Below are 11,062 nucleotides of genomic sequence, written 5' to 3' on the forward strand. Positions count from 1 at the left end.
ATTATTCGAATATATGAAATTTTTTATAGACGTCGGCATCATGCTCAAATTCGTTAAATCCTTGAGGAGTTGATAAGGAAGTTGGTTCTCCAAAAGAACAGATCCAGTTGCCCAAAGGCCACTTGATCGTTCTTAATATTCAGTTCCTTGAATTTCTCTTTATCTGCACAGTGAATGAATTGTAATGTCGCACACCGGTCCACGAATAGCATCCAGGCGAGGGTGACGTTGTCATAACGGTCAATCACCTTCTCATCGAAGCACTTCTTTAGTTGCTTGATCTCCTTCGCAATCATGTCGCAAAAACTTTCAGCGCTCATTCCACTTTCCGCGACGAATTTTTTCGCTAATCTGAGCTTTAATTCCTCTCCAAACCGGTACTGATCCTTACCATGATGGATAAGACCAAGTGATAGCACCCTTGGCTTAAAATACTTATCGAAATTCTTGTGATCTCTCAGCAACAATGGAACCTCCTGTATTTTGGGACTAGTTTTGATCTGGGCTTCATTTGAATTCGAAAATTTCTCTAACTTGCTCTTCTTTAACTCGTCAAGGATATCGACACTACTTCCGCTTGTTTCATCAGTTTTTGTTGGGATCACATCATGGGGATCTGTTGTCATCTTCCTCGGAGATTCAATGGGTATAATTATTTGATCTTTAGCACTAATTCTGGCAAACAAGTGAATTATTTGCTATGGGAACTAGTTGTTATGGGAACTTCAACATTTCGGTGGTAAACTTTATACGTACTGGGCAGCCATGGAAAGTGGAAACTTAATTTATGTTGAGCTTTATTAATCTCCCAAGTCAGGTATCTAATTTACTTTATTGATACCTTACATCTCATTTACTTTTGCTTTATTACTTAACTATTATTATTATTTTTGTCTACTTGAATCTGGATTAAGAATCCCAGAATATGACATTCTTGCATAATTTAAAAGAAAATAAATTTAATCAACCAATGTAATCATGTAATAATTCAAAATAAATTCGTTTTTATAAAAATTAACTTAAAGAGTAAAAGAAGGTCAAGTTTTATAAAATTGAATTTATTTTTAATTAAATTATATGGTTACGGTAGTTAATTAAATTTATTGACTTGAAGATTATAAAAAAAATTCATATTTTAGTATTCTTAATCCATATCCAAATAGAAAGGAAAAAAATAATAGTTTAGTAACAAAGCAAAAGTAAATGAGATGTAAAGTTATCAATAAAGTAAATTGGATACCTGACTTGGGAGATTAATAAAGCTCAACATAAATTCAGTTTCCATGACTGTCCAGTATGTTTGTTGATAAATTTATTTTCTTTTAAATTATATAAGAAGAACATATTCTAAGATTTTTAATTAAATTTAAAGAGAAAAAAAATTGAATAATAAAATAGTAATAAAGTAGTTGGAAGAGTATCATTATTATCAAATTTTGAAGCAGTCATGTTTCACGTCAAGTTTAGAGGGCTCCATAATTAGAAGAAAAAAGACTGAATAAATATTTAAAAATTTTGATCTAGAAAAATTCTTAAAAGCACAAGAGTCGGTCTATTCGTAAGGAGTACTGCTACATCTCCCGAGAGATGTAGTCCGAGAACCAACCGAAAAAGTAAAAATAGTTTTTTTTTTTTTTTTGTATTTTTAATCATTATAAATATTTTAAAAAAAATTATAAAACTAATAAAAAATACTTCCTTAATTAATAATAAAAAAATAAAAAAATCTCATTTGGGGCACAAATTCAAGATCCAAATTCGGATCCCAAAACATTTCTCATTCGTAAAATTATTTGTTAGACTACAACACTCTACTTCCTACTTTCATTGCATGATTTGATTTGTAAAGAGGATCTAAATATATACATGCAAAGTTTTTTATAATTTAAATTGAGGATGTGTAAACTTTGTTTTTTTTAATAGAATGAAAGTGAAACTATCATATAAAATAATTATATATATTATCATTAAAACAAGCAATTTTCCGTACTTTTTTTTTGTATGCGATTATATCATACTAAGGGTGTGTTTGGCAAGTGAGAGTACTTCACTATTCTACTTCCTACTTTTTTACTATTCATTACTTTTCACCTACTTTTTAATATTTTTTTATTACTTTTTTATTACTTTTTTACTACTATTCACAAACATTCTCAACACTTCTCAAGTATTCTCACTACCCAAATGTAGCCTAAGTCACTAATCTTCAAGAATTTAATTTCTCGTAAAAATATAGTCATAACACAGAAGATGCATGATTATTGGCAAAAGGAAAATAATATTTTGACACCTCATATATATAAATTTTAATTTTTTTTACTTAATAATTAAGAAGGTAACTATTATTATATTAATATATTTTATATTTTTTTAAAATATTTTAAGATGATAAAAAAATATGAATACAAAAATTGAGAAAAAACGAGCAGATAAATTTGTCTTATCATTTATAATTCACTATCTCACACCCTATACTTTATGAAAAATATTCATACACTCTATAAAAAATACCTCCATATCCTATAAAAAGTTAAATATATTATAGGGAATGATATAAACAGTAACTAATTTGTAGCAAAACTCGGCAAAAAAACAGTTTCCTTTCTGCGGGTATACGTATCAGTCAAATCTCTCATGTATCACAGTAGTTTCGGTTGTCTGATCAATATCGATTGGCACATGAATATATATTGTTTCCATTTTCAGGGAAAATAAAGGAAAAGCTTGACCAAGAATACTTGTACGGTGGAGCCAAAGCACGCACCTTTGCAATGATATAAAGGCATAAATTAACGACGGCTGTATCTTTAACTATTGAAGTGTCTTATATTAACTTATCATGTAAACTATCTATGTGATATAATTTGATTTTAAAAATATATTTTAAAATTTAAATCTTACAAATTAAATTATATCATGTAAATTATATGTGATATAAAAGTTTTTAAATAATACTATTCGTAAATATTTTGTGTATGAAACACGTTTTTAAACTTAAAATACATGGTTTTAACTTAATTAGTTGTATTATTGTATAGGGAAAAATAGAGAAGCTCCTTTCAAATTACGTACCATTCAACTTGCAAGTACACATTCATAAATTTATCAATGAGAAGATGCAAAGATAATGGAACACGTACAACCACAATACCCATTTGTATACATGGAAAGAGAAGCTTATACACACATATGATTAATAGATATGATGGCAAAACCACATATTGTTATTTGTGTCCACATACCAAAACAATGTGCAAACAATCTACAATTATGTTACATGACAAATACTTTCACCTTCATGCTCAAAAAAGGGAGAAAACAAAACACACAAAACAACTCACGTACAGGGCAGGGACAATGGCCACGGTAGTTTACATAAAAAGATGACCCAATCGGCCACCCCCGGTCTGCAGCTCTCTGATCAACACGAACCATTCGGTGGATTGGCTGCATGGTAAGTCTGCAGGCAAGTAAGGGTAATGGCAAAAACTGCAACAACGAATGCCAGAATTGCCCAAGGGCTACTAAAATGCCTATGCAGCCAATCAGCAATCCAAATGTTGACTCTATTCTTATAATGTTTTTCCATGAGAGCTTTAACTTGAGAATAAGTATCGGGATTGGGCACCAAATCATTGGCTATTTCATTGAAGAGGTCGGCAACCTGTTGGTCACTGCCCAGAAAATTAAGAAGCACGCCGTTGGATCGCAGCACCTTCACGTCTTCAGCCGTGTCAATGAGTGTATCCATGAGACAAACATAAGAAGTGACTCCAAAGTCATCAGGGGCATCAGGGCATGTTTCATATGCTACCATGTTCAACAGTAAGGACTTAGTGGAGTCGTCTACGGTTATTTGAGGAAGTGTGAGTTGTCCACCCAGGAAGGTTGATTTAAAACTCACATCTTTAAAGTTTCGAGTCTTACCAGGCTTGAAATGTATTCCCACTGATTTAAGTTCGCTGGCTGAACGATAGGAGCACCAGCCACCGCTAGATGCAGGTTTTTCGTCACCCTGACCATTTTGTATTAGGACTTTTGGACAAAAGTATGGCAAACAATTCTTGAATTTTCCAAAACATGAGGCGAACAACTCCCGTATTGAACTAGATTTTCGGTCTTCTGTTGCATTTGCATCGAGGAGTTTTTGGCGAAAGATTTGAAGAAGATGAACAGGTTCTTCAGTCTCTCTGTTCACTGACACATCCTGGGCAACTGATCCGGTACAAATTTTAGAAGAAATATACTTACAAAGTCTTTCCCTGAACAATACGACTCGATGGAGAGATGCGGCCTGAGTCATTTCGATGAACTTGTGGATAATGCTCTCCCTTTCATCAATATCGTCATTGAACTTAAACGTCATGATCAACTTCTCGAGGACTAGATAAGGGAGTTGGTTCTCAAGCAATAACAGATCCCGTTGCACGAATGCCATGATGTCTCTTTTCATTCCCAATTCCCCACGCTTCTGCTTCACCGTGCAATACATGAACTGCAAAATGAAGCAAGCATCAAGACACATCATTCGAGTGAATTCCTCATCGCTAATCTCTTGTTTCTCATCCTTTTTAATCTCTCGTTTCAAGTCCCCCTCATAGCATTCTCTTGCCTCTTTAGCCACCTCGGCTACTTGGTTGTACACATCCTCAATATTTGATCCAGTCCCGGCGAGATACTTCTTTGTCAATAAAAACTTATGATCCTCTACCACACTGAGCTCAGGTTTCCCATGGTGGTAAGGACCAATGGAAATCACCAACGGAACATAACATTTCTTGTTTGACTCGATCAGACTAAGCATCTGCGGCACATTCTGTATCTTGAGTCAGTTTCTTCCAGAAATATTCTGAATCTGATAGCTCCTTATACGCTCGAACCACTCGTTACGGGAAGGTGAATCCCGTATGTCTATCTTAACGTCAGTCATTGCTCTATATTTTTCTGTTTTTTCTACGAATACAGTGCCTCCATCCATCCATGTTGTCGGGTTTAAATCGTGCTACGGTTGATTCAGTTGTGTGACTGACGTAACCTTTCGATCGATCTGGGGGAATATGGTACATTGAACTTTAGTGGCATGTCAAGCTTGGTATCGCTTGACACTTGGGCAATACAGGATTCACTTTACTCTACACAAGCTCGTGAGTAAATTAAATTTAGTTGGCTATTGATTCAAATTGTTCATTGGATATAAATACCTGACTGGCCTAGAAAATAGGAAAAATCCTATTAATACCTGCCTCGCTGGCTGGCTGGCTGGCTTGCAGGCCAGGCTGGTGCAGAGAAACCCAGACTCTCGGTTCAATAATTCTCCACAATTTCCGTTATATTTTACCGCTCCTATCAAATGACGAGGGTGTACAAGCATCACAGAACCTATTTTACTCTGAACTAATTAAGACTCTTCGTGATCCAGTTAATTTATTGCATCACTTCATCCAAATTTAGTTCTCTCATTTCCACCATCAAGTCCACTAGTGACTGAAGCAGTTCATCAAATACCGTATAAAAAAAAAAAATGGGGGGCAAAGTTGTTCAACAGATGCTCACTTGGCCTTTCAATTACCCTTTTTCTTTTTCTAGTCATGCAAAAGTTAAATTTTATTATAAATTGGTATTGATTTCTTATTAAACCAAGTAATTTCTTCTAAGAAAAAAGTTGAAGAATGACTAAAAGATCACCTAATAAAAACTCAACAAAAAAGACAAAATATAATTGCAAACTCCAACGTTATACCGGCATCACCATTTACCAGCGTTGTGAAAGAAATGCATATGACTAACTTTGGGAAAGTTCTTTGCTGCGCTTCGAAGCGGCAATAACTGCATTCATTAAAGTTCCACGGAAACCACCTTTCTCCAACTCATGAATACCAGCAATGGTTGTCCCACCAGGTGATGCAACATCATCTTTGAGCTGACCTGGATGCTTCCCAGTTTTAGTGGCCATAGTTGCTGCTCCCAATACCTGCAAAAGAAACAAGGAATTCACTTGCTCGATGATATGGCTGACATTTAGAAGGGCATATACAAGTAAAAAGGAAGCAAATCTACTTCTAACTACTCTGGGCCTTCCCCTTGCTAGTCTCTCCACCTCCAAAAATAATAAACAAATAAGAAATTCTTTAATTTGATTATTTGAACAAGTAATGCGTAATGTAAAGAGTAGCAACAGTGAAAGACGTGAAAGGTATTTCTCCTGAGCACGTTAGATACTTCTATTCTGAACCTAAAGAAATTCATATTATGAAACTCCTCTTTTTTTACACATCATTTATTTTGCACGGTACCTACTTAATGGTATCAACCATTTCAGTCCAACAACAAGTATCATGTATTTTACATGAATGCATGTAATATTCCAAATACTGTCCTAAAAATAGTAATTTGAACAAAAAATCTGCAATCTCAATGATCAAATCTTTTTTTGACAAGCCTTACTCTTCTGCAGCTAATAATACAAGTTAATTTCTGGCAGACTGATGCTATAGTACTCTTGACTTCCAGTTAAGAGTTTTCGCAATTAAGTTACACCAAGTACTATTATTTAAATTCCCAGAGAGCAATAAAATCCTAGTTCCTGTAAAAGCATCACCAAATTACATATATAAGTGATTTCCTTTTGTTAAAAAAAAAAAAAAAAAAAACAGAAGAGAAGGACTAACAGTTTGAGAAGCAAGACCCAGTGCAAGTTCTCGTGGTAGACCAGCAGCCACACCTCCATCAGCCAAAGCTTCAATTGCTAAGAATATATATGCTGGGCCACTGCCACTGAACATTTCCAGGAAAATGTTGTATTTTAAAATAAATTGTAGTTACCTAATCTCCCTATAGATACAAATGCATAATTTTTTTATAGGTAAAAGAAAAGTCAACAAAAATTCAAATGCTGTTCTTGATTGATGAACCCAAAAACCTTTTCTGAATAAAATAGTTGAATCCATTAAATATAAATAGTGTGCCAAGGTGCTCTTATATAACGACAAATGCCACATACCTCAGACCAGTGACTGCATCGAACAATTTCTCATCAGCTCTCCATATCTTACCAATTGATCCAAATAGTTGAGCTATTAGGTCCGCATCCTCTACAGTTGCAGATCCTCCCAAGCTCATAACTATGCATTTCAAGTATATTAGAGACCTTACCATTTTGATGAAAGTTCTAATTTTTTAACAACTTTTATGCAAAAGGTATAGCAAACAAGAACTACAAGATTTGAGTGGAAAAATACATGTGACAGAAGAAAATGGCATTGATATGACCAGAAATCCATGTTCAGCCCCTAATCCCCTTCATTAAAATGAGTTAATGAATGTGTTATGGCACAAGTTTTGATCATTAGTTTTATTACTATTCAGGATAAAATGAAGGGGAGATCTTATCACCATGAGAATAGGTGGTTTGGGAGGAGTCCCAGTTTGCATAGGTAGACAATTTGGCTAAAGAGTAAGCTTGCAGTACAATATACAGCCTAATCAAAGCTTGCTAAAATCCGTTTTACCACAACCATGAGTGGTTGTGGACATTGTGAATCTTTCCCAGAATTTTTCGTCCTTTCGGAATACTATCCTCTCGTTTCTTTCTCCTTTTTTTTTGGGAAAAAAAATTAAGCATGTGTGTGACACCAACATAATTTGAAACCACATGGAAAGCAAAGAGTTGCAGTCCGTATCTAGGGAAGTTATTCCAAAAGGCCACATAAAGTTTGAGCAGAGTGAAAGGCATAACTTGGCCTCATACTGTTAGACATTTACCTTGTACAAGTAGAATGTAATGCTCTCATACTGTTTGAAAGTGATGCAGAATTTGGCCTTCTAACTACAATGAACAATAATAATCCATAGAGCACACTAAATCTTCTTCATCTCACAACATTCCATACTCTTGACTGACCAAATGAGTAGAAATGCATGCCCCTCCTTTCAATCAAATTTTTAAAGACAGGTGACATTCACAAATGCACCCATCATGATGAGCTGCAGTGACTTCCAGCTCATAAACTTTTGTCTAACAAAATTCTTTCATGCTTCTTTTTTTTTATTGGCACCATGTGTCCGGGAACAGCATCTCAACAATTCATTCACGCTTAACAATCGGAGAAAATAAATTCTCAACAATGTCTGCAAATTGAGAGTAATTGAGAATAAGACAGTATACTCACATTCCCTTCATTAGACATATTGGATTCTTCGCAGAATGCATTGCTACTTTAATGTATGATACTTACAGCAGGTAAAGCTCTTGCTTTATATCTAAGGGAATAGTAACAAAAGAACAAGGGAATATGTGAGCACAGCAAAGTTGCCTATGTGCGGGCTGATGAGTAACCCTAAGTCCTAACCAAAAGCCAGGAGGAAAAATAATATACAACTCAGTAAAATGAGTATGATTTTAACATGATAATTTTGCCTGATCAAGATGATAATAATTATAAATTAAACAACATAAAAGAAGAGAAAAAAATACCAGATGCTGCCTCGCCTACAGCTGAAGGAGTATTTGGCATTACCCTTATAAATCGGCTTTGATCAGCACATTCCTAATGAAACAGATCACTTCAATGAAGTATGTAGAGTTTGAAAATCAATGACTTAAAAATACAGTAAAAAGTGAAACACTATTTGTACATATGAAGTTCGAAACGAGGATTAAAGCACCCAGGGTATGACACAAAGGGCATAATGAATGTGTGCTAACACATAAGAGTGGAGAATGAACAGATATTTTGTGAACATAAATGAAACCAAATTTAATAAAGAAGGTTTATATTGCAGCCTTGTTCATTTGTGCTCATTCATCCATAACATATTCTGCAAATAGATGCTGGTTCCAAACGTCCTCCTAGATCGACCTCAGGATACCATATTTTAGAAATATAATTATAAAGATGAAGATGAGGAAAAAAATTAAAAAATGGCCAATTTCTAATTCACTCGATAAGATGCATTTTTACAATGGTAGTTCTACCATTAGGCCAGTGACAAGGCCATACAGGATCCTGGTCCTCGCTAACTGAGAATGCCATGTAAGTCATATATGAGAGATGAAAACGACATTGGCAGTGACAAGGGATGACTATTTCTAATATTCTTGGTAGATAATTCATATTGATCATCGGGATAGGTTTGACTATTTTGAGACTCAAAAAGCCCATCCAGATAAAATTTGCATAGAGTAAGAAGTGTTAACTTTCACAAACCTCCAGATCCTTCAATTTGACTCCAGCAGCAACAGAAACCAGAAGCTTCTTTTTTGTTAATAGTGGCTTCAACTGCAAGAGTACACCTTTGACTAAAGCAAAAGAAAAATGTGAAAACTGATTATCCAATAAGAAAACTCACAACAAAAGCATGTACATAATTATCATCCATATGAGTCTAGAATTTGGTTTTGACATGAGCTACAAGAGCAACACCCGATTAATAAGAATTTCATAAAAACACCTCATCAAGTGTGCTAACTTTTCTCGAGCAATAACTCATCCTTCAATATTCTTCACAACTCAAAATTCATATCATTTAAGGGGGTGCGGAGACTGGCTTATTTGGAAAAAGTTTTCATCCCAAAATTCTCATCTCATCTCATCCTATCTCATTCCCAAACATCACTCAAACACAAATACTTTCAAACTAATCATTACAACTTTCCCAAACTTTTAAACAAAAAGTAAAAAACAATTCAACTTTTTCAAATCTCCAAACAAAAATTATATTAAAAAATTATATTCTAATAATATTTTAACTTTATAATATTTTTTATTCAACTTTTTCTCTCTCCTTTCACAAAACCCCATAAAATATTGACTCAGACTATCTCACTATTATTCACAATCTATCTTACTACTATTCACAAAATTGTCATCTCACTCGCCAAACTTGTCTGGGATGTAACAATTTGTAGATCTAAAAATAAATAACAAAAAAAAAAAAAAAAACAGAGAGAAAGAAAAGCAAACCCAAATTCATTATTCTTCACTACAAAGCCTTCGCAAACTCAGATGTTCAAAAATCTCTGAACGTAATTTTTTTCTGCACTTATGTTTCCAAGCGTTGGATTAGAAAGAATTAAACAGCCCAAAAACCAAATATTTCCCCAGAAGATGAGTTCTTGAGACATAAGCGAGAAACAAATTTCAATTAAACATTCACAATGAGCACCTAAAAAATAGAGGAATTAAATTTCAAGAACATAAAATATAAGTGCAGACACAACAACCAAAACTGTGAGTGGGGCGTAGTATAGGACACAAGGGCTATACCAACGTGAGGTTTCACAGAGAAAATGACCACATCACTGTCTTTGATCACCTGTCACCACGAGAAAAACGAATCGAAATCCACTCTAAAATAACTAAACAACAAAGTAACCGATATAATTATAGAAAAATAGACATATCATATACGAAGCACACCGAACTTAGAAATGGCCTGAGCAGGAAAGTCAAGTTTCAAAGAAAAGTAAGTCATAAGGCTCTGTTTATCTAGTAGCAATGTTGTTACATCCTAAAAATGTGCAAAACCTGACATTGGCTTCGCAGTTAGCATCGAAAAAGGTTTCTCTCCACAGTTGAAGCACTCCGTTACTAATTTCCGTTTTTCCTTCAAACTAGGGGAAATAAGGACAAAAACGAAAAGGAGTGTGGGGAGGGGGGAGGGGAATCATACGTCTTCGTTGCGGGGAAGAAGAGTGACCCCGAAGGACTCGAAGGCGTCGCGGCGGACGGGGTTGGAGTGAGAGGTAATGATACGGGAAGGAGGCAAAACACCGGATCGCACCACTCCACTGGCGATGCTCTCCGCCATTTTCCCCGCTCCGATAAACCCTAGCTTGTACGTTTCACTCGGAATAGGAAACAACTCCATTGTACGTCGTCTTCGGTTCCACCACGCGTTCCAACCACTGGAGTGAACTTAGGAAGTGCAGACTGCACAGGGTCTACGAATTGCAGATTCACCGGAACCCCTTTTTTGAGAGAAGTGAAATGAAGATTCGTCCCCGTTTAATTAGGGACTCGTAAGCAGAGTTTCTTTTAAAAAAACATTAACGGCATGAGAT

At 35.0% G+C, this 11,062-nt stretch overlaps 2 protein-coding genes across 2 annotated transcripts; both read right to left on the reverse strand.

The window, feature by feature from the left end:
• Positions 1-3,203: 3,203 nt before the first annotated feature.
• On the reverse strand, positions 3,204-4,804 carry LOC121264775 (UPF0481 protein At3g47200-like). The gene is made up of 2 exons (XM_041168074.1): positions 3,928-4,804; positions 3,204-3,846 (listed from the first exon to the last, which is right to left on the reverse strand). The coding sequence occupies exons 1-2, from the start codon at positions 4,802-4,804 to the stop codon at positions 3,422-3,424; spliced, it is 1,302 nt and encodes a 433-aa protein (XP_041024008.1). The 3' UTR covers positions 3,204-3,421.
• Positions 4,805-5,602: 798 nt separating this feature from the next.
• LOC121265125 (pyrroline-5-carboxylate reductase) lies at positions 5,603-11,062 on the reverse strand. Its single transcript, XM_041168620.1, has 7 exons — positions 10,672-11,062; positions 10,266-10,314; positions 9,207-9,298; positions 8,474-8,546; positions 7,001-7,121; positions 6,669-6,774; positions 5,603-5,971 (listed from the first exon to the last, which is right to left on the reverse strand). The coding sequence occupies exons 1-7, from the start codon at positions 10,867-10,869 to the stop codon at positions 5,783-5,785; spliced, it is 828 nt and encodes a 275-aa protein (XP_041024554.1). The 5' UTR covers positions 10,870-11,062; the 3' UTR covers positions 5,603-5,782.

The sequence above is a fragment of the Juglans microcarpa x Juglans regia genome, chromosome 5D, assembly GCF_004785595.1.
Source record: "Juglans microcarpa x Juglans regia isolate MS1-56 chromosome 5D, Jm3101_v1.0, whole genome shotgun sequence".
Classification (NCBI taxonomy): Eukaryota; Viridiplantae; Streptophyta; class Magnoliopsida; order Fagales; family Juglandaceae; genus Juglans; species Juglans microcarpa x Juglans regia.

What these genes read in the sequence shown, in the direction of transcription:
- LOC121264775 (XM_041168074.1), bottom strand. Translation starts at nt 4,804, where the DNA reads ATGCTTAGTCTGATCGAGTCAAACAAGAAATGTTATGTTCCGTTGGTG. An exon ending in GGGAATACATTTCAAGCCTG is followed by an intron (nt 3,847 to 3,927) that starts GTAAGACTCGAA and finishes AAATAACCGTAG; the next exon opens with ACGACTCCACTAAGTCCTTA.
- LOC121265125 (XM_041168620.1), bottom strand. Translation starts at nt 10,869, where the DNA reads ATGGAGTTGTTTCCTATTCCGAGTGAAACGTACAAGCTAGGGTTTATC. An exon ending in TTCTTCCCCGCAACGAAGAC is followed by an intron (nt 10,315 to 10,671) that starts GTATGATTCCCC and finishes TCGTGGTGACAG; the next exon opens with GTGATCAAAGACAGTGATGT. An exon ending in TGTAGGCGAGGCAGCATCTG is followed by an intron (nt 7,122 to 8,473) that starts GTATTTTTTTCT and finishes TGAAATGCATAG; the next exon opens with TTATGAGCTTGGGAGGATCT.